Source organism: Anolis carolinensis, unplaced genomic scaffold, assembly GCF_035594765.1.
Source record: "Anolis carolinensis isolate JA03-04 unplaced genomic scaffold, rAnoCar3.1.pri scaffold_10, whole genome shotgun sequence".
Lineage (NCBI taxonomy): Eukaryota > Metazoa > Chordata > Lepidosauria > Squamata > Dactyloidae > Anolis > Anolis carolinensis.
In genome coordinates, this window is record NW_026943821.1 from 25,372,402 (window position 1) to 25,396,636 (window position 24,235).

Here is a 24,235-nt window from a genome sequence, read left to right on the forward strand (position 1 = left end):
AGCAGCTGCAATCAATCACTGCAATGAATCACTCTGACCAGGAGGTCATGAGTTCGAGGCCCGCTCGGAGCCATGTTTGTCTTGTCTTTGTTCTATGTTAAAAGGCATTGAATGTTTGCCTATATGTGTAATGTGATCTGCCCTGAGCCCCTTTGGGGTGAGAAAGAAGGGCGGAATATAAATGCTGTAAATAAATAATAAATAAAGAAATTGCTTATATATCCTTTTAATAATAATAGAGTAAAATAATACATGTAAATGGCTGCTGTATCTGGCTGTGTGGAAGGAGCCTGAGCCCACACTGCCATCTATATTCCAGTTCAAAGCAGATAAGGTGGGAATTTATTCAGCTGTGTGGAAGGGGCCCTAGACACACCTGTAAAAGGACTCCTAGGTAAGGGGGCGTGGCTAAGCCTCCAGAGTGGGCGGAGCCACCTTCCCAGCTTGAGGAGGAACCCTTTCGCCTTCTGGAGAAGATTGTCCTTTGGTGCGACCCGTAGCGCTCACGTGGTTCCACCTGGGCTCAGGTGAGGGCGGGGCCTGAGACGCCGTTCACCTGGCTGGGCAGGTAATGCTAAGGCGGGGCGGAGGAGGAGGAGGAGGAGGAGGAGGAGGAAGGGGCCGCAGGGAGCCTTGGGCGGTGGAGAGAAGGGGAGGTGGTCCTGCCTGCCTTCCCTGAAGAGGAGGGTCTCCACACCTGGATTGCAGGTGAGCCTGTGGGGCTGGCTGGCTGGCTGGCTGGGAAGCCCAGGGCCTGGGACTCGGGGGGGGGGGGGTGAGTCACACTCTCTCAGCCTCAGAGCAAGGCCAGCCTGGGTCCCAGGGAGAGCCAAGGTAATACAATATAGTAATAATAATCTATTATAATGGTATATTTATATTGCTAATAATATTACAATATAGCGCTATAGTACAATCTTCTATCTATATATATATAAAAGAGTGATGGCATCAGGGCAGCGGACAAAACAACAAAACTACAGGCGCCCCAACATCAAAATTTGACAACACAACCCACCATTCATGGCTCTAGGTTGATACAGCAAAAAGAGAAGAAAAATAAAGTCCTAATTACAGGGAGAGGAATAATAGTTTTTATCCAATTGCTGCCAGTTAGAAGGCTAAGCTCCGCCCACTTGGTCTCCTAGCAACCCACTCAGCCCAGGGCACAGGCAGAGTTAGGCCTCACTTAGGCCTCTTCCACAGATTATCTAATTTGCACTGGATTATATGGCAGTGTAGACTCAAGGCCCTTCCACATCTATATAACCCATTTAGAATCTTATATTATCTGCTTTGAACTGGATTACCTTGACTCCACACTGCCATATAACCCACTTCATTGTGCATACTAAACATAAAGACAACCATACAACAGACATTCAATACCACCACTACCTCAACAATTTCTCACCAACACCACCAGACAACGCCACAGCAACGCGTGTCTGGGCACAGCTAGTATAGTAATAAGATTGTTGTATGTCTTTCGGGCTGTGTGGCCATGTTCCAGAAGCATTCTCTCCTGACGTTTCGCCCACATCTATGGCAGGCATCCTCAGAGGTTGTGAGGTATGGAGGTATGGATACTCAGTAAACATGGCAAAACAGTAAAACAGTAGCAATAGCGTAGCAAAGCATAGTTTGAGACAAACAGGAATTAAACAAAAGCGAACTGGGCCAAAGTGCAAGGAGTGTATATTATTATTATTATTATTATTATTATTATTATTATTATTATTATTATTATATAGTAATATTTAATGCTTATATTGTGCTATACCAGGGGTCCTCAAACTTTTAAAGCCGAGGGCCGGTCCACAATCCTTCAGACTATTGAGGGGCCGAATTATCATTTGAAAAAAAAAATACAAACAAATTCCGATGCACACTGCATATGTCTTATTTGTAGTGCAAAAACAACAACAAGAAGAAGAACAATGAAAGAACAATACAATATTTAAAAATAAAAACAATTTTAACCAACATACATTTATCAGGATTTCAATGGGAAGTGTGGTCCTGCTTCTGGCCAATGAGATAGTCAAGTTAATTAGGGTTGTTGTTGTTGTTGTTGTTGTTGTTTTGTGCCTTCAAGTCATTTCTGACTTTGGGCGAGCCTAAGTCTAAAATGTATTTATTTATTATTTATTTGCTGCATTTATTTACTACATTTGTATCACACCCTTCTCACCCCAAAGGGGACTCAGAGTGGCTTACAAATTATATGTACATACAATATATTATATTATTAGCACAACACAATATTAGCATTATATATTACTATATTGAACTATACCACTATACTGTAATATTATTAGTAGTAATATATGTAATATAGAATATATAATTAATGTTATTATATGGTATTATTATTAGGTTATACAGTAGAGTCTCACTTATCCAACATAAACGGGCCGGCAGAATGTTGGATAAGTGAATATGTTGGATAATAAGGAGGCATTAAGGAAGAGCCTATTAAACATCAAATTAGGTTATGATTTTACAAATGAAGCACCAAAGCATCATGTTATTCAACAAATTTGACAGAAAAAGTAGTTCAATACACAGTAATGCTATGTAGTAATTACTGTATTTACGAATTTAGCACCAAAATATCATGATGTATTGAAAACATTGACTACAAAAATGTGTTAGATAATCCAGAACGTTGGATAAGCTAGTGTTGGATAAGTGAGACTCTACTGTATCATCGGCAGGTAAAAATGCAACAGAGTAAAAACACAATGAACATGGCAAAACAGTAGCAATAGCATAGCAAAACATAGTTTCAGACAAACAGGAATTAAACAAAAGCGAACTGGGCCAAAGTGCAAGGAGTGTATATTATTATTATTATTTTATTATGACACAGCAAACAAGATAGATAAGCTGGATTTCATATCTATCTTGTTTGCTGTGTATTATTATTATTATTATTATTATTATTATTATTATTATTATTATTATTATTATGTGTGGCTGGAGTTACACTTAAAAATGTACCTGTTCCAACTTCCAACTTTTTGGGTTAGCAACATCATCCAAGCAGAGGAGGTTAGGGATTAATAATAATAATAATAATAATAATAATAATAATAATAATAAAAACTTTATTTATACTCCGCCACCATCTCCCCGTGGGGACTCGGGGTGGCTCACAATGTTACAAAAGTAACAGCGCAAATACATTAATAATACACAAAGTTTAAAACACAAGAAGATGATAAAACAAGTTAAAACAAAGATTTAAACAACAGTAATAATATCAATAGTAATAATATCAAACAACCACCAATGCAATTCAGTCAACTTCAAAGGTGGGGGGACTATAGCAGCAATATAAGATAAAATCATTAGATTAAAATATCCCAGTGAAAGGAACCTAATAATAGTATTGTTACTGTATTACTATCTGTTCTGTATCTTTTAATATAAATATAAATAAACATAATATTGCAAACAAGGTGGGAGGAGGTTCTCTAGGTTTGTTTTGAAGTTCAATGTCTATGGAAGTTGGAACAGGTACATTTTTAAGTGTAACTCCAGCCACACATAATAATAATAATAATAATAATCCAGTATATCTATCTTGTTTGCTGTGTCATAATAAAATAATAATAATAATAATATACACTCCTCGCACTTTGGCCCAGTTCGCTTTTGCTTAATTCCTGTTTGTCTCAAACTATGTTTTGCTACGCTATTGCTACTATTTTACTCTTTTGCCATATTTACTGAGTATAATTGTGTTTTACTCTGTTGCATTTTTACCTACCGATGGTATTACTGTAATAATAATAATAATAATACTGTAATACAGTAGAGTCTCGCTTATCTAACATAAACTGGCTGGCGGAACATTGGATAAGCAAAAATGTTGGATAATAAGAGGGATTAAGGAAAAGCCTACTAAACATCAAATTACATTATGATTTTACAAACTAAGCACCAAAACATCATGTTTTACAAGAAATCAACAGAAAAAGCAGTTCAATACATGGTAACATTATGTACTAATTTCCTTATTTATGACTTTAGCACCAAAACATCACAGTGTATTGAAAACATTGACTACAAATAAAGATAGAATTGCATAAAATGAACTTACAGTAACAACATTTTCAGAAATTAAATCTGTAAAAAGTTCAGTCCTTGCTGCCTAGAGAAACAGCTATGGATCCGGATGGGAGACAATCTGTGTTGGATAATCCAGAATGGTTGGATAAGTGAATGTTGGATAAGCGAGACTCTACTGTAATAATAATAATAATAATAATAATAATAATAATAATAATAATAATAATAATGATAATACAGTAGAGTCTCACTTATCCAAGCTTCACTTATCCAAGGTTCTGTATTATCCAAGGCAGTCTGCCTTTTAGTAGTCATTGTTTTTGTAGTAAATGTTGCCATGTTTTGGTGCTAAATTCGTAAATACAGTAATTACTACATAGCATTACTGCGTATTGAACTACTTTTTCTGTCAAATTTGTTGTAAAACATGATGTTTTGGTGCTTAATTTGTAAAATCATATCCTAATTTGATGTTTAATAGGCTTTTCCTTAATCCCTCCTTATTATCCAAGATATTCGCTTATCCAAGCTTCTGCCGGCCGGTTTAGCTTGGCTAAGTGAGACTCTACTGTAATAATAAATAGAGTAAAATAATAAATGCAATAAAAATAATATCAGAGTGAAATAATAAATGTATTAATAATAATAATAAAAATAGAGTAAAATAATAAATGCAATAAAAATAATATCAGAGTGAAATAATAAATGTATTAATAATAATAATAAAAATAGAGTAAAATAAATGTAATAGTAGCAAAAATAATAGAGAAAAATGATAAATGTAATAATACCAATAATAATAGACAAAAATAATAAATGTAATAATACCAATAATAATAGACAAAAATAATAAATGTACCATATATTCTCAAGTATAAGCTGACCCAAATATAAGCCAACCAGGACCCTCACCCGAGTATAAGCCGAGGGGGGCTTTTTTAGTCTTAAAAAAGAGCTGAAAAACTAGGCTTATACTCGAGTATATACGGTATATGGCTTAAACTCCTCAAGGGATTCCTTGGACAGTCAGTACTGATTATTTTATTGACAAAGGCTATCATGTTGGTGTCTTTTCTAAACTATTTGAAGTGGCAGGTTGTTGACTTTGGTGGTTGAGGATTGGATTACATTTAACACCAGAAGGCATGCATTTTGGGTCATCTGCTACAGGGATTTGTGCATCTATGCTGACGCTGGGCTCGTTCCCGCAAGGAATTTGCCTCTAAATAACAAAGAGCAGGGAAGGTTTGATCTGATAATTCCAGAACCATTTGCAAATGGGATCAAAGCGTGAGGTCTTCTGTTTGTTCAACACATACTTGTCGGTCTCACCTCCACTTGTCTTGCATTGCTCAGTGGCCACATCCCTTGACTGTTCTGGCTTTCAAGGACACCCTGACACGAGCTTAACTTCAGCCTCAGCTTGTTCCCCTAGAAAAGCCATTAATGCTTACAATGTATTTGTAATTTAACTATAACTATCTGTACACATAACAAAAGTGAAAATCTGTATGTGTGTATGTCACACACTTCGGACCCCACAAACAGGCTCTAGTTCCCAGTGCTGAGGAGCCACTAATTCACTCCTACCCAGGACACTACAGGTTACAGCGAGCACATCCCAGTGTGCCTTTCTCTCTCCATTTGCATGACCCCACCCACTGCATCTCCCTTAACCCTTTCCCAGTGCTGAGAAGCCACTAAGTCACTTCCTCCCAGGACATTTCAGGTTACAGCGAGCACATCCCAGTGTGCCTTTCTCTCTCCATTTGCATGACCCCACCCACTGCATCTCCCTTAACCCTTTCCCAGTGCTGAGGAGCCACTAAGTCACTCCCTCCCAGGACATTGCAGGTTACAGCGAGCACATCCCAGTGTGCCTTTCTCACTCTATTTGCATGATCCCGCCCACTGCCTCTCCCTTAACCCTTTCCCAGTGCTGAGGAGCCACCAAGTCACTCCCTCCCAGGACATTTCAGGTTACAGCGAGCACATCCCAGTGTGCCTTTCTCTCTCCATTTGCATGACCCCACCCACTGCATCTCCCTTAACCCTTTCCCAGTGCTGAGAAGCCACCAAGTCACTCCCTCCCAGGACATTGCAGGTTACAGCGAGCACATCCCAGTGTGCCTTTCTCACTCCATTTGCATGATCCCGCCCACTGCATCTCCCTTAACCCTTTCCCAGTGCTGAGGAGCCACTAAGTCACTTCCTCCCAGGACATTGCAGGTTACAGCGAGCACATCCCAGTGTGCCTTTCTCACTCTATTTGCATGATCCCGCCCACTGCCTCTCCCTTAACCCTTTCCCAGTGCTGAGGAGCCACCAAGTCACTCCCTCCCAGGACATTTCAGGTTACAGCGAGCACATCCCAGTGTGCCTTTCTCTCTCCATTTGCATGACCCCACCCACTGCATCTCCCTTAACCCTTTCCCAGTGCTGAGGAGCCACTAAGTCACTTCCTCCCAGGACATTGCAGGTTACAGCGAGCACATCCCAGTGTGCCTTTCTCACTCTATTTGCATGATCCCGCCCACTGCCTCTCCCTTAACCCTTTCCCAGTGCTGAGGAGCCACCAAGTCACTCCCTCCCAGGACATTTCAGGTTACAGTGAGCACATCCCAGTGTGCCTTTCTCTCTCCATTTGCATGACCCTGCCCACTGCCTCTCCCTTAACCCTTTCCTACACTTTCCTAACAGAGGAATGGATCAGCAACTGAACATACTAGAAAAGAATTCACCATGATTTATAGAGATTGTAGGAACTGGGATGTATAGTTCACCTGCAATCTAAGCGCACTCTGAATCCCGCCAATGATGGACCTGGACCAAACTTGGCATACAGACCCAACATGGCCGACTTGTATACAAGCAGGGTTTTGGGGGTGATTGACCTTTACTCTGGAAGTTGTAGTTCACCCTTATCCACAGAGTCTGGGTTGATAGGTTAGACTCGAGCTGACGAGGTCTGCATACAGATGGCTGCGGTTGTCCAGTCTGGACTCAGGAAAATAATGTTATTTCTTCTAGTAGGCTTTGTATGTCAGTTTAGGGCCTCTGACAGACCACTCTGGAATTCCTTCTGCGTGCAGGAACAACCGGTTATTTTATGGTATCCTCTGAATCTTTGTCTTAAGCAAGCTTTGACGCCTTACTGAATGCTATGCACGGATATTAAGGCCAGCTTCATCATTGGACAAAGTGCGGCATTTACCTCGAGCAGTTGATTTGGGTTTGTTATCGAAGGCTTCCGTGGCCGGAATCACCGGGTTGCGGTGAGTTTTCTGGGCTGTATGGCCATGCTCCAGAAGCCAATAATAAAGTATATTATTATTGGGTTGTTGTGTGTTTTTCCAGGCTGTATGGCCATGTTCCGGAAGCATTCTCTCCTGACATTGTGCCCACATCTATGGCAGGCATCCTCGGAGGTTGTGAGGTATCTCACAACCTCCGAGGATGCCTGCCATAGATGTGGGTGAAACATCAGGAGAGAATGCTTCTGGAACATAGCCATACAGCCTGGAAAACACACAACAACCCTGTGATCCCGGCCATGAAAGCCTTCGATAATAATAATAATAATATATTATTATTATTATTATTATTCTAAAATATAGGAAAATGAGTGCATTATAGTGATCAGGGTTTGGAATAATATTTCCACTTATCCATGAACTTTCTCCGGCTTTTTCCTGGAGGAAAGGAAGGACAAGATACAAAGAAATAATATGAAGGATGGTCTCTTATGTTCGGGTGAGAAGGGCGGGATATAAATGTGAGAAATAAATAATAATAATAATAATAATAATAATAATAATAATAATAATAATAAAATATCTTTGTCTCATTCCTCTCTTGTGTTCTAGATTTTAAGCTCCTAGGAAACAGGGACGTGCCTCTTTGGACCCATGAAACTCTGTTCGGTGCCAGGTAAGCTGGTGACTCCCTAAAAATAGCATTTCTGCTCTGCTTCTGAATCAATTTACTGTTAAATCAGTCTTTTTTTTTAAACCTCCGAGTACAGGGTTGTCTGTAATGGATGAAGCAGCTGTTTAGGGTCTCTCGTAACCCCCAAAGAAGGCAAAACAAAAGGTAAATAATTCAAAATTCAGGGCTTTTGTAAAGAAAAAGGTAAGGGGATGGAGTGGAGCTCAGTGAAGTCATATGTCAACAATGAGGTTTTCGGACCTAACTCAATCTGAGAACGTTGTAACTATGACTCTAGCTATGTTTATTGTAACTGAGTTGTTTTGCCTTGTTACGGTGTTTGTTTATTATGTCTGTTATAAACAAATAAACAAACATCGTAACAAGGCAAAAAAACTCAGTTAAAATAAACATAGCTAGAGTCATAGTTACAATGTTCTCCGATTGAGTTACGTAGTTTATTATGTCTGTTGGAGCCTCCGGTGGTCTAGGGGATAAAAGCCTCGTGACTTGAAGGTTGGGCTGCTGACCTGAAGGCTGCCAGGTTCGAATCCCACCCGGGGAGAGCGTGGATGAGCTCCCTCTGTCAGCTCCAGCTCCATGCGGGGACATAAGAGAAACCTCCCACAAGGATGGTAAAAACATCAAAATATTCGGGCAATGTCCCCTGGGCAACGTCCTTGCAGACGGCCAATTCTCTCACTCCAGAAGCAACTCCGGTTGCGCCTGACACGAAAAAAAGTTGAAGTTAAATTGTTGTACGTTGTTTTCGACAATTGACTGTTTTTCTAGATATGTTGGAAACCGCCCTGAGTCCTCTCAAGGAGATAGAGAGATATATACTGTATATACTCGAATATAAGCCTAGTTTTTGAGCCCTTTTTTAGGACTTAAAAATACCTCCTCGGCTTATACTCGGGTGAGGGTCCTGGTGGGCTTATATTCAGATCAGCTTATACTCAAGTATATATGGTATACAGTAGAGTCTCACTTACCCAAGCTAAATGGGCCAGCAGAACCTTGGATAAGCGAATATCTTGGATAATAAGGAGGGATCAAGGAAAAGCCTATTAAACATCAAATTAGGTTATGATTTTACAAATTAAGCACAAAAACATCATATTAGATGACAAATTTGACAGAAAAAGCAGTTCAATAGGCAGTAATGTTATGTTGTAATTACTGTATTTACGAATTTAGCCCAAAATATTCTGCCGGCCCGTTTAGCTTGGATAAGTGAGACTCTACTGTATCTCTTATCGCGTTCTAATGTGGAGAAAATGTGTGTCTTAGGGTTGTTGTATGTCTTTCGGGCTGTGTGTCCATGTTCCAGAAGTATTCTCTCCTGATGTTTCACCCACATCTATGGCAGGCATCCTCAGAGGTTGTGAGGTATGGAAAAACTAAGCAAGGAATCTATATATATAAAAGGGTAATGACATTTCGGCCTAGGACAAAACAACAAAATTACACATCCCAGAAACACTAAACTTGGCAGCACAACCCCTCATCCATGCCTCTACGTTCATACAACAAAAAGAAAAGAAAAATAAAGTCCTAATTAGAGGGAGAGGGAGAATTATTTTTATCCAATTGCTGCCAGTTAGAAGGCTAAGCTCCGCCCACTTGGTCTCCTAGCAACCCACTCAGCCCAGGGGACAGGCAGAGTTAGGCCTCACTTAGGCCTCTTCCACACTGCCTATAAAATACAGATTATCTGATTTTAACTGGATTATATGGCAGTGTAGACTCAAGGCCCTTCCACACAACTATATAACCCATTTAGAATGGACTTAATGTCAGGAGAAAACCATTATTATTATTATTATTATTATTATTATTATTATTATTAAACTTTATTTGTACCCCGCTAGCATCTCCCGAAGGACTCGATGCGGCTTACAAAGGCCAAGGCCTCAACACACAATATAACAATACAAAACAAAAGGCAAATTAAAAACAATTAAAACAGTATAAACAACAAGCAATAAACAATACGCTAAAACACAATAAAACTGGGCCGGGCCAGAGTAATGGGTACAAGATTAAAAGTGCTGATGTGACAGGTGATATATAAGGAACTTTACCCAGTTCCTCAATACTTTATTTCCCATACCACCAGACTTCGCCATAGAAACGCGTGGCCGGGCACAGCTAGTGTTTATATATATCTGTGGGAAGTCCAACACAATGTGTGTCTTCTTTGTGTTTCCCTTTCTGACGTCAGGAGTTCCAAGGGTGGCAAGTCATGCTTGGAAGGAGACAAGGGCTTCACCAAAATCTGAGTGACCACCACCAGCCCCACGAGGATGTGGCTGTCTCTCCAAGGATCGTCACGCCCAGGGCGAACAATATCAGCCTGGAGGTGTTCAGTGGCTCCACCCCGGAGCTCAAGCCGGCCCGGAAGACGCCGCGGGATCGGAGAAACCGCAAAGCCGATCCCAAAGACCCCAACGGGAGGGAAGGCGAGACCATCACCTTCATCTCAGGCCCGGCAGACCCTCCCCAGTCCGCCTGCTGCCCCAGCTTCTCCCAGGCCTGGAGCGCCTACAAAGCCATCTTCTGCTGCATCGTGACCTGCGGGGGCTGCTTCCGGGATTGCAAGCCCAAAATCCCCTACCCGTACATCGAGACCTTGACGGAGGACGTCAAGGGCCAAGAGTGCAATGGACGTTCGCCAACCAGCCCGACGAGCGGCTCCCCCGCCGAGAAGAACGGGAACCCGACCAAGAAGAGCACCGTGGGCAGCAGTTTCAGCTACACGGATATCAAGCTGAAAGGGGTCCCGGTCTTTCCGAACCGGAGCCCCAGCTCCCACACCGACACGGATTCCTGCTACAAGGAGCCTCTGCCGGAGAAGATCTCCTGGCCCAGCCAGAAGCAGCATCCGCCCAGCAGCCACCGCAGCTCCGAAGAACATTACTCCTTCCACGAGTCGGACTTTGAGTTTGGGGAGCTGAACAGTTCCATGTCCAGCCGGGAGATCGACGTCCTGATCTTCCGGAAGCTGACCGAGCTCTTCAGCGTCCACCAGATCGACGAACTGGCCAAGTGCACCTCGGACACGGTCTTCCTGGAGAAGACCAACAAGATCTCGGACCTCATCAACAGCATCACCCAGGACTATCACCTGGACGAGCAGGATGCCGAGTGCAGGCTGGTCCGCGGGATCATCCGCATCAGCACCCGCAAGAGCCGGGTCCGGCCCCGCGTCTGTATCCCCACCCTGCCCAGCCAAGAGGAGAACAGCACCCGGGGAAACCCGCCCGACAGCGGCAACGAGACCATGGTGGCCTCCGTGCTCACCAGCGAAGAAGGTACGTATGGACGGCCACTCCATATGGGACAAAGACATGGGTATAGGAGACAGTTCGGCCAGTGTGTTGAAGGGACACAGCTCTGAGGAAGCTCAATAGCTTTGAGGGGCTTTTCAGTTAAGGACAGGAAGATAAGTAAAAAGGACGACAATAATAATAATAATAATAATAATAATAATAATAATAACTTCAAAGACTCTGGCAGAAACCAGTGCAGGTGGTCCCAGTGGTGATGGGCACACTGGGTGCCGTGCCAAAAGATCTCAGCCGGCATTTGGAAACAATAGACATTGACAAAATTACGATCTGCCAACTGCAAAAGGCCACCTTACTGGGATCTGCACGCATCATCCGAAAATACATCACACAGTCCTAGACACTTGGGAAGTGTTCGACATGTGATTTTGTGAAACGAAATCCAGCATATCTATCTTGTTTGCTGTGTCATACAACGTCGTTGTGTCAATAATAATAATAATAATAATAATAATGGAGGCCTAGACACTTGGGAAGTGTCCGACGTGTGATCCAATACAACAGCCAGCAGAGTGTCTACGGTGGACTCATCTTGTGTTAATAATAATAATAATAATAATAATAATAATAATAATAATAATAATACAATACAATACAACAGCCAGCAGAGTGTCTGCTAGGGACTCATCTTGTTGTGTTAATAATAATAATAATAATAATAATAATAATAATAATATAATCTAATACAACAGCCAGCAGAGTGTCTGCTAGGGACTCATCTTGTGTTAATAATAATAATAATAATAATAATAATAATAATACAATCCAATACAACAGCCAGCAGAGTGTCTGCTATATACTCATCCTGTGTTTATTATTATTATTATTATTATTAATAATAATAATAATAAGAGTCTCACTTATCCAACATAAACGGGCCGGCAGAATGTTGTATAAGCGAATATGTTGGATAATAAGGAGAGATTAAGGAGAAGCCTATTAAACATCAAATTAGGTTATGATTTTACAAATTAAGCACCAAAGCATGTTATACAACAAATTTGACAGAAAAAGTAGTTCAGTACACAGTAATGCTATGTAGTAATTACTGTATTTACTAATTTAGCACCAAAATATCACAATGTATTGAAAACATTGACTACAAAAATGCGTTGGATAATCCAGAACGTTGGATAAGCGAGTGTTGGATAAGTGAGACTCTACTGTATATATACATACAATATATTATATTATACGACTATATTGCAATATTATTAGTAATATTATTATTATTAGTAATATTATTAGTAATATTGCAACTAATAATATTGCAATATAGTCGTATAATATAATATATTGTATGTATATATACAGTAGAGTCTCACTTATCCAACACTCGCTTATCCAACATTCTGGATTATCCAATGCATTTTTGTAATATAAATATACAATACAATTACAATAGTGAATTATAATTATTATTACATTGTATTACATCATAATATTATCATTAATATTGCATGTATATACATACAATATACTATAATATTAGTATAGTATAATAATATTGATGGTTTGATCTTCATTTCAGGACTTCCCTGACCTTAGCAGTGCAGAGAATGTGCTTTTCTCCCCGGCAACAGTATATTCCCGGGCACTACCGCTCTTGCAATGCAGTGTGTTGGAATGCTTTGATCTTGAATGAACGATTACGTCCTATTAGGTTTACAAATGGTCTCCTTCTCGCAGAGATGAAAAGTGCTAGAACTGGTTTGATATGGATCAATGCAGCTGCCTGCAATTTAGGATTCCCCTCGGGGGCATGGCTGTCAGGAATGCCTGCGCCTCAAAACTGAGCATTATGCTCCTCACTCCCAAATAGCATTGCCAGGGTGCGGTGATCGGGTAGGAAAATTCCCATTTAAGGGCATATGTATAGTGTATCGGTAAATAAAACCCTGTGTGTTAGGATACAAGGGCTTTTAAATGTCAACCTTTCTGTTGCTCGTTTTCCAGACTTGTCTGTGAAGATATCCGTAGAAACCACGGCAGATGTGAAAGCCAGGTACATGAGGCACGGGCCGTACAGCGTCACAGGTGAGCTTCCTTTACATTACGGCAAGGACTTGGTTGGTGGTGATGTTTTGATTGACAGGACACACACCATAGCTTTCCAAAGCACATCAAGGGCTATGCCGCCACACTCAGGCACCTTTTAGAGCTTTAAGATGTGCTTCTTCCTTTGCCTGGGTGAACTGCGGGGCCTTACTTTGAAGCTCAGGAATCCCAGTAACCAGTCACTTCACGTTGAACAATCAAACAAGATTTTATTTTATCAAAGTCCTTGGCAGACTTGGCACAAATTGCTGAGGTGACAAATACAAATAGTCAACTTATAAAACCTTGCAGATGTTCCTTTCTTGCTTCTCCCCTTAGTTGCTGAGTTAACTTCCTCCAAAGGCGAAGAGATCCTGAGATGCTATATTAGAAAGAGCAAATCTTTCCCTATCTAAGCTCAAAGCTAGTTTGGAGATGAAGTAGTTGAAGCTTCTTCCAATGGCAGAGAAATCCTGAGATATTCTCTGCCCCGGTGCTGAGTTGCTGCATTAGAAAGAGCAGGTCTTTCCCTATCTGAGCTCAGCACCGGTTTCAAAGGCAAGAGGTCAGTACTTACGATGGCTTGTCTGAGCTGGCTTGGCTTGACCACACAAGCACATCTGAGTTCTTTTTCTTCTGTGGAAAGGCAAAAAAAAAAGCTTCTCAAAATGGAGATTTCATCCTCAGGAAAAGGGGCGGTCTCAAGAACAAAAGGATTTTTTTTTTCATGACAGGAGCAACCGGAGTTGCTTCTGGAGTGAGAGAATTGGCAGTCTGCAAGGACGTTGCCCAGGGGACGCCCAGATGTTTTTGATGTTTTGTGATAGGCTTCTCTCATGTCCCTGCATGGAGCTGGAGCTGATAGAAGGAGCTCATCCGTGCTCTCCCCAGGTGAGATTCGAACCTGGCAGCTTTCAGGTCAGCAACCCAACCTTCAAGTCACGAGGCCTTTATCCCCTAGGCCACCGGAGGCTCCTAACAAAAGGATACTTTGCAAGTTTTCAGCAGCAAAGGCCTTGCAGAATGGTTACAACTCTCTGCTAATGGCTAACTGTCAGAGTGCTGCTGAGTCTGCAGCAACCCTGGAAAAAATGCAAAAAGAGTGGTATTCCCTACAACCATAGAACAATGCAAATCAAACCTCTGGGAGACAGAACAAGGGCCACAAGTTTGACACCACTCTTCTCAATCAATGTCAACAGACATTCATGTGATGGATAATCAATATATTTATTTCAAAGTATTACGGAATCCGGGGCCTCCGGAGGCACAGTGTGTTAAAGCGCTGAGCTGCTGAACTTGCGGATCGAAAGGTCGCAGGTTCGAATCCGCGGAGTGGAGTGAGCACCCGCTGTTAGCCCCAGCTCCTGCCAACCTAGCAGTTCGAAAACATGCAAATGTGAGTAGATCAATAGGAAGGTAACGGCGCACCATGCAGTCATGCCTATGGCCAAATGACCTTGGAGGTGTCTAAGGACAACGCCGGCTCTTTGGCTTAGAAATGGAGATGAGCACCAACCCCCAGAGTCAGACACGACTGGACTTAACATCGGGGGAACCTTTACCTTTACTGTATGACCAAAGGAGCAAGGCATGTCAATTGGAAGGGTTCCTCATAGGGCAACCACCTTTTGCTTTCCAGCCTGATTGATTTCTCACCAGCAGCATGTCTGAAGGACATCTTAATGTATCGGCAGGATCATATAGGTGGAGGCAGCCTTTTAAAGAATGTTCCCAAACCATTTATGTCATCCATAGACTAACACCAGCATTTTACCTTCCTTCAGTCTGGAAATGTACTGGTAACTGTGTTTCGCCCTCCTATTTGCTAACTTACTATTTCAGTGCTATTTATGATCAAGGATAAAGGAGCCTTGGTTGAGGGAAGGGGATTTCGCAAACAGATCTACACAGTATTCAATGTTTGTCTCACTTTGAATTCTTGGATGTTCATATATCACTAGAGATAAAAACACCCAGTGGGTAAATTAAATACCGTATATACTCGAGTATAAGCCTAGTTTTTCCAGCCCTTTTTTTAGTACTAAAAAAGCCCCCCTCGGGTGAGGGTCCTGGTTGGCTTATATTTGGGTCAGCATATACTCGAGAATATATGGTACATTTATTATTTTTCTCTATTATTATTAATATTATTACATTTATTATTTTACTCTATTATTATTACATTTATTATTGTACTCTATTATTGTTGCTACTATTAAATTTATTTTACTCTATTTTTATTATTATTACATTTATTATTTCACTCTGATCTTATTATTACATTTATTATTGGACTCTATTATTACATGTATTATTTTCCTGTATTTAGTATTATTATTACATTATGTACAGTAGAGTCTCACTTATCCAACATAAACGGGCCGGCAGAACGTTGGATAAGCGAATATGTTGGATAATAAGGAAAGATTAAGGAAAAGCCTATTAGGTTATGATTTTACAAATTCAGCACCAAAACATGTTTTACAACAAATTTGACAGAAAAAGTAGTTCATTACACATTAATGCTATGTAGTAATTACTGTATTTACGAATTTAGCACCAAAAAATCACGATGCATTGAAAACATTGACTAAAAAAATGCGTTGGATAATCCAGAACGTTGGCTAAGCGAGTGTTGGATACGTGAGACTCTACTATATTATTATTACATTTATTATTGTACTCTATTATTACATGTATTTTTTCCTATATTTAGTATTATTATTACATTATGTACAGTAATACATTTATTATTTCACTGTGATGTTATTATTATTACATTTAATATTGGACTCTATTTATTATTACATGTATTATTTTCCTGTATTTAGTATTATTATTACATGTATTATTTTACTCTTATTATTATTAAAAGGATACATAAGCACATTTACATTGAAGAAGATGAGAATGATCAGAGTCAGAGAGTCTTATCTTAAATTAGAGTTTTCTGTAAATATTCAAAAACATTTAACCTACCGATGCCTCGATTAATGTAATTTTATTGATATCTATTTTTATTTCTGAAATTTACCACTCTCGACTTATACTTGAGTCAATGTTTTCCCAGTTTTCTTGTTAGATGCTTTGGCTTATATTCAGCTTGGCCTATACTCGAGTATATACGGTACATTTTGTTTTCAGGGTTTTTGGCCCTCTAATCAAATACACCTTTACAGATGTGTGAAAAACAACCCTTTTTTTGTATTGTTATTCTTTTTCTGCTAGCCACGGAGAGAGGCAAAGCACAATACAAGGTATGGACGCTCTGCTCTGGGACGGCTGGAAGCGGGGCTCCGATGCTTTGCTGGCTTCAGGCATAATGTGTATATTTTCAAGCCCGTTTGCACAGCCTTAAGGGCTAGGAACTTGCTTGTGTTTTTAGAAGGTTCACTGGGATTCTTCAGATTCAGAATTCTGTCTCATAATACCGGATGCCTGGGTGAAGGAACAGAGGCCCTTGAAGATCTGATTAGTGGTAGTGATGTTCCCTAGCCCAGTCTTTAATCTAAATAAATAAGAACGCTACCAGGTTAAGTGGGATCTCAAGGTTCACTTGTTGTGGCTCAAAGGCTGCTCCTAGTCCTCATGGCTGCAGACTCTGGAGGAGGCTTGGCTGCTTGCATTGGATTATAGGGCCTTGCCATGTACATCTACCCCTTCCCTTTTCAGAAATTATATTTTATTCCCTTTTCCAAGGTACAGAGGTAGGCAAATGTTAATACTGTGGGGTCTACTTTGTTGGTTGGAAATCCACCAAATATAAAATTCATTTGTTTATCTTTTAAACTGTGGGACTAGCTATTGCATGTTGTAGAAAGATACAGAGAAATCCTAGCAGAATGGTCTATGTCGGGCTCGGTGCTTCTCTCTGTGGCAAGCAGAAACAGGATTTTAAAGAAGAGAATACTGTATATACTCGAGTATAAACCTAGTTTTTCAGTCCTTTTTTTGGACTGAAAAAAACCTCCTCGGCTTATACTCGGGTGAGGGTATATTCAGGCCGGCTTATACTCAAGTATATATGGTATATTTATTATTTTTCTCTATTATTGGTATTGTTACATTTATTATTTTACTCTATTATTATTATTACCTTTATTATTTCTCTCTATTATTATTAAAAGCATACATAAGCACATTTACATTGAAGATGAAAATATGAGTTGAACAGTCATATCTTAAATTAGTTTAATGTAAATATTCAAAAACATTTAAACTACTGAGGCCTCAATTAATGTAATTTTATTGGTATCTTGGCTTATACTGGAGTCAAAGTTCCCCAGGTTTTTTGTGGTAAAATTAGGTGCTTCGGTTTATATTCGGGTCAGCTTATACTTGAGTATATATGGTATATTGTTTTTCTCTATTATTATTATTGGTATTGTTACATTTATTATATTACTCTATTAATTATGATTATTACATTTATTATTTTACTCTATTATTGTTACTTTTACATTTATTTTACTCTATTTTTATTATTAATACATTTATTATTTTACTCTATTTCTTATTACATTTATTATTTTACTGCATTTATTATTATTATTACCTTTATTATTTCACTCTATTATTATTAAAAGCATACATAAGCACATTGACATTGAAGAAGATGAAAATAGTGATTTAATCAGAGTTGAACAGTCATATCTTAAATGACAGTTTGATGTAAAGATTCAAAAACATTGAAACTACTGATGCTTCAATTAATGCAATTTTATTGGTATCTCGGCTTATATTCGGGTCGGCTTATACTTGAGTATATACGGTAATTGTATTGGTATCTTGGCTTATACTGGAGTCTTCACCTTGCAGTGCCTTAAAAGCAAATTTCCAGAATGGTCCCATTTTATTTCCTTGCACGGAACTGGAGCAAAAGCATGTTATATGAAACAGCCCTGGTTACAACGTAATATAAATATATTCCTGGTGTATAGTTTGTTATTATTTGCATCCTCTTTTTTTTTCTCTCCCACTCAGGATCCCCACTGAGCAGAGGCTCTTCTTACCAAGACACAGAGACAGACTCTTCCGGAGCCCCGCTACTAAAAGCGTATTGCTGAGAAAAGCGGACCTCGGGGCAGCAAATCCGTTTTCTAAATGGCAAACACGATGCTTGTTGGCTTGCCCTTGAAATCCATTTGGCCTCCTTTTTAATTTGAGTTTTAAAAGACCCTGGCAAAGCTGGTGACGCAGGTATAGTATAGAAGCAAAAGAGCAGGCAAGGAAACCACATGTTAATAGGATTGCTGCATTTCTTCAGGGCTGATTCGGCTGCAAACATGCCTTCTGTTGACCCCTTCGTGCCTTTTTTTGGGGAGCAACTTTCGTCTCGTCATCCCGAATGCCAAAGCCAGAAAACGTTTCCGTGCTCTTGCTATGCAAGATCTCACTTGGATTCGTCTGTTTTGTGATGCTTGGAGATTTGCAGGACTTGTGTCCATAGCTACACATGTGGTGGTTGCCATGCTTTGACCGAAAAGTGCCTGCTCATTCTGACCTGCCCTGACAACATGCAATAATAATAAGAGACTTCAAGCAACGTGTTGTCAAAGCTACATGACATGATCTGCAAATGAACTGGCCAAGATTTGAGTTTATGTGGATCGCTGGCTGGTTATGTCGGAACCACAAAGTGCCAACCGTAGCTACACATGTGGTGGATGCCATGCTTTGACCGAAAAGTGTCTGCTCATTCTGACCTGCCTTGACAACATGCAATAACAACAGACTTCAAGCAATGTGTTGTCAAAGCTACATGACATGATCTGCAAATGAACTGGCCAAGATTTGAGTTCATGTGGATCGCTGACTGGTTATGTCAGAACCACGAAGTGCCAACCGTAGCTACACATGTGGTGGATGCCATGCTTTGACCGAAAAGTGTCTACTCATTCTGACCTGCATTGACAATACGCAACAACAACATACTTCAAGCAACGTAATCTGGGACTACGTGTTGTCAAAACTACATGACATGAACTTCAAATGAACTGGCCAAGATTTGAGTTTATGTGGTTCGCTGGCTAGTTATATTGGAACCACGAAGTGCCAACCGTAGCTACACATGTGGTGGATGCCATGCTTTGACCGAAAAGTGCCGGCTCATTCTGACCTGCCTTGACAACATGCAATAATAAGAGACTTCAAGCAATGTGTTGTCAAAGCTACATGACATGATCTGCAAATGAACTGGCCAAGATTTGAGTTTATGTGGATCGCTGGCTGGTTATGTCGGAACCACAAAGTGCCAACCATAGCTACACATGTGGATGCCATGCTTTGACCGAAAAGTGTCTGCTCATTCTGACCTGCATTGACAACATGCAATAACAACAGACTTCAAGCAATGTGTTGTCGAAGCTACATGACATGATCTGCAAATGAACTGGCCAAGATTTGAGTTTATGTGGATCGCTGGCTGGTTATGCCGGAACGACAAAGTGCCAACCGTAGCTACACATGTGGTGGATGCCATGCTTTGACCGAAAAGTGTCTGCTCATTCTGACCTGCCTTGACAACATGCAATAACAACAGACTTCAAGCAACGTGTTGTCAAAGCTACATGACATGATCTGCAAATGAACTGGCCAAGATTTGAGTTCATGTGGATCGCTGACTGGTTATGTCAGAACCACGAAGTGCCAACCGTAGCTACACATGTGGTGGATGCCATGCTTTGACCGAAAAGTGCCTGCTCATTCTGACATGCCTTGACAATACGCAACAACAACATACTTCAAGCAACGTAATCTGGGACTACGTGTTGTCAAAACTACATGACATGAACTTCAAATGAACTGGCCAAGATTTGAGTTTATGTGGTTCGCTGGCTAGTTATATTGGAACCACGAAGTGCCAACCGTAGCTACACATGTTGTGGATGCCATGCTTTGACCGAAAAGTGCCGGCTCATTCTGACCTGCCTTGACAACATGCAATAATAAGAGACTTCAAGCAACGTGTTGTCAAAGCTACATGACATGATCTGCAAATGAACTGGCCAAGATTTGAGTTTATGTGGATCGCTGGCTGGTTATGTTGGAACCATGAAGTGCCAACCGTAGCTACACATGTGGATGCCATGCTTTGACCGAAAAGTGCCGGCTCATTCTGACCTGCCTTGACAACATGCAATAATAAGAGACTTCAAGCAACGTGTTGTCAAAGCTACATGACATGATCTGCAAATGAACTGGCCAAGATTTGAGTTTATGTGGATCGCTGGCTGGTTATGTTGGAACCATGAAGTGCCAACCGTAGCTACACATGTGGATGCCATGCTTTGACCGAAAAGTGCCGGCTCATTCTGACCTGCCTTGACAACATGCAATAATAAGAGACTTCAAGCAACCTGTTGTCAAAGCTACATGACATGATTTGCAAATGAACTGGCCAAGATTTGAGTTTATGTGGATCACTGGCTGGTTATGTCAGAACCACGAAGTGCCAACCGTAGCTACACATGTGGTGGATGCCATGCTTTTACTGAAAAGTGCCTGCTCATTCTTACTTGCCTTGACAACATGCAATAGCAAGAGAATTCAAGCAACGTAATCTGGGACCACGTGTTGCCAAAACTACATGACAAGAGCTGCAAATGAACTGGCCAAGATTTGAGTTTATGTGGATCGCTGGCTGGTTATGTTGGAACCACAAAATGCCAACCGTCATCCAGAGTCAGAAATCAAGGTTGGAGTGAAGCAAATTGTTCTTCAATCATCCTGTTGAAAACAATGAGGCTGAAACAGGACAAATAGGTTGCGAGTCCCAGTCGAATGCCATGGGATGCTGTTTCAAACGCAGTTGTCAGTTCCGCTTTTCTAATCTTATCCTTCCCATCCTTCCCAGAGTTTAATTCTTGGCCAGTAAGATAAGAAGCTGATTTACAGCCGGGCAAATCCGTAGTTTTCATTGTAATCCATGCCATTGAGAAACCCTCTCTGATAAGTTTTGTCGATTTCAGAGGACTTTGGGAGAGATGAGTTGCATATCTAGAGGCAAGCTAGTTTCAGTCTAGTTTATCTCCTCTTGAAGGAACAATAGGAGCTGTATTTTAAGACAACGCTTTTAGGGATCTTCCCCTGTTTGCAAGACTGAGAAGCAAGTTGAAAACAATCTGAAACTGGTCTTAAGTTTGTACAGATGTGGCGGAGAGTTCACAACAAGGTACAATTTTCATGAAAGCTGTGCTTTCAGCTTAATGCTTCAGCTTTATGTTGCTTATAAGAGGAGCTATGGTGTAAATAGTTAGTTTCTGCAACTGGTGTGGGTAGTTTCGCCAAATTTTTGGTGTTTCCAAAACAGTCTATCACAGGCATGGGCAAACTTGGTCCGTCCGGGTGTTTTGGACTTCAACTCCCACAATTCCTAACAGCCTACCGGCTGTTAGGAATTGTGGGAGTTGAAGTCCAAAACACCCGGACGGACCAAGTTTGCCCATGCCTGGTCTATAGAGTTGTATCTGCCAGTAAATATTTTCCTCTTTTGCTTTGGTTGAAGAGCAGAACTGCTTATGCTTAAGGTTAAAAAGAACCCCAAAATGTACATATTGTAGATATAATCATGCAAAGTAAAGTTTAATATTAGGTTATTGTTTCGTGGACACACATGGATACAACAGCCTCCAACATGCAGGGAACGGGAGAGAGACATGAGGCTGTGCAATGTGGTCGTCCTTGGAGCTGCTGCCACAGCATCCGGCACATCACATGCTGTCCGGCTGAGTCAATACGTGGTCAGCAAGGTGACTTTTTCAGGTCCTGCTTTCACAATCAGGTGCTATTTGGGTACAGCATTTGAGCCTCATTATGAAGTCAATGTCGAAGAGATAAGCAAACACTATAAAGGTTCAAAACAGAAAAAGAGATGTGTCGTGTAAAGGCCACAGAAATAGTCAGGCCTCTCTGAGTATAGAGCTATCTTCTTTGTATGTAAAAAAGATAAGCAAATACTATAAAGGTTCAAAACATAAAATGCACTATGTAATTTAGAGCATCATGTACATACATTATGACCTGAGAGTTAACAACAATAATGAAAATAATAAGTACAGTCAACTGTTGTAATCCACAGTAGTATCTTCCAGACTGTAATGTTTAAAAGAAACTAATTATCAAAGCTTAAATGTGGACCAAAGTTTACAGTTTCTTTTAAACATTACAGTTTAAAAGAAACTGTAATTATCAAGGCTTAAATGTGGACCAAAGTTTACAGTTTCTTTTAAACATTACAGTCTGGAAGATACTACTGTGGATTACAACAGTGACTGTACTTATTATTTTCATTATTGTTGTTAACTCTCAGGTAATAATGTATGTACATGATGCTCTAAATTACATAGTGCATTTTATGTTTTGAACCTTTATAGTATTTGCTTATCTTTTTTACATAGAAAGAAGATAGCTCTATACTCAGAGAGGCCTGACTATTTCTGTGGCCTTTACATGACACATAATAAATACAGTCACTGTTGTAATCCACAGTAGTATCTTCCAGACTGTAATGCTTAAAAGAAACTGTAATTATCAAGTCTTAAATGTGGACCAAAGTTTACAGTTTCTTTTAAACATTACAGTCTGGAAGATACTACTGTGGATTACAACAGTGACTGTACTTATTATTTTCATTATTGTTAACTCTCAGGTAATAATGTATGTACATGATGCTCTAAATTACATAGTACATTTTATGTTTTGAACCTTTATAGTATTTGCTTATCTTTTTTTACATACAAAGAAGATAGCTCTATACTCAGAGAGGCCTGACTGTTTCTGTGGCCTTTACATGACACATCTCTTTTTATGTTTTGAACCTTTATAGTGTTTGCTTATCTCTTCGACATTGTCTAGTATAGACATTTGTGTGTATTTATCATCCTTATTATGAAGTGCCAATGGAAATAGTGCTACAGTCCAGAGCCCAATAAACACGCAGACCACTTGGCGTGGGAGTACGGACACGAGTGGATTCATGTTTGAAAAAGGAAGAACATATCCTACTTCCCAAATTTCCAACACATGCAAACTCTCTTCCCTTTTCCTACCTTTCAGTCCCAGAAACCTGCCAGTTGGGGATTGACATTTGTGGTTTTTCCCTGCCAGACCCAAAAGAAAATCCTCGGTCTGCCATCTTCCCAATTGTGACTGATATCCATTGGGTCATTGACCATTTCCTCATCCTCAGTTTGAACTCAACCCTGTATTTTTCTCCCCACTCGCAAACTTCAAATGTACAGTCTTGTGACTCACACAATCAATAGAATTGTGCTGATTTTTCCCCCCCGAATGTGCCTTTTTCCCCATTGAAATCATCCTCGTTGCCTCACTTCTGCACTTTTCTGCCTCGTATGAACCTTGGCCTGTCCGGAGGAAGGGTTTTAGAAATGCAGAGCATGGCGGCTCTTCCTGAATCTTGGGTAACTTTGATTCCTTGTGCCTTTGCTTATTTTAGACAAGTCTTTTTACTGTTGTTATTGTTTGTTTTAAAGCCAAACTCTTTACATTTTAGAAGTCTCACTCCCTTCCATGTGTACAGAAGGACTCATCTAAAGGATGGAAGTGGCAGCAGTTAGGAAAGAGCGGATCTTGTGCCTTTTGTAAATAAGGGTTTCACTTTTGCAGAGTAGCGTGATGGCTGCTTCTGGTTCTATTTGGAAATAAAATCTGAAATATGCATTTGGACGTGTGTGTTTTCTAAAAGGCGAAGGTGGAAAGCATTCCCCTTAAAGCAGGGGTCCTCAAACATTTTTAAGCCGAGGGCCGGTCCACAATCCTTCAGACTGTTGAGGGGCCGGATTATCATTTGAAAAAAAAATACAAACAAATTCCAA

The 24,235-nt window shown here is 40.4% G+C and overlaps 1 protein-coding gene across 6 annotated transcripts; it reads left to right on the forward strand.

Moving 5' to 3' along the window:
* The first annotated feature begins 390 nt into the window (after positions 1-390).
* Positions 391-21,997, forward strand: kdf1 (keratinocyte differentiation factor 1). 6 transcript variants are annotated; one of them, XM_062962133.1, is made up of 6 exons: positions 396-568; positions 7,947-8,010; positions 8,105-8,172; positions 10,235-11,324; positions 13,317-13,397; positions 18,384-21,997. In XM_062962133.1, the coding sequence occupies exons 4-6, from the start codon at positions 10,256-10,258 to the stop codon at positions 18,464-18,466; spliced, it is 1,233 nt and encodes a 410-aa protein (XP_062818203.1). In that variant the 5' UTR covers positions 396-568; positions 7,947-8,010; positions 8,105-8,172; positions 10,235-10,255; the 3' UTR covers positions 18,467-21,997. The 6 variants fall into 6 exon arrangements, with proteins under 6 accessions (XP_062818207.1, XP_062818206.1, XP_062818203.1 ...); XM_062962134.1 differs by having other exon boundaries at positions 396-527; XM_062962132.1 differs by lacking the exon at positions 396-568 and adding an exon at positions 575-708.
* Positions 21,998-24,235: the final 2,238 nt, after the last annotated feature.

What these genes read in the sequence shown, in the direction of transcription:
- kdf1 (XM_062962137.1), top strand. Translation starts at nt 10,256, where the DNA reads ATGCTTGGAAGGAGACAAGGGCTTCACCAAAATCTGAGTGACCACCAC. An exon ending in CGTGCTCACCAGCGAAGAAG is followed by an intron (nt 11,325 to 13,316) that starts GTACGTATGGAC and finishes CTCGTTTTCCAG; the next exon opens with ACTTGTCTGTGAAGATATCC. An exon ending in CGGGCCGTACAGCGTCACAG is followed by an intron (nt 13,398 to 18,383) that starts GTGAGCTTCCTT and finishes TCTCCCACTCAG; the next exon opens with GATCCCCACTGAGCAGAGGC.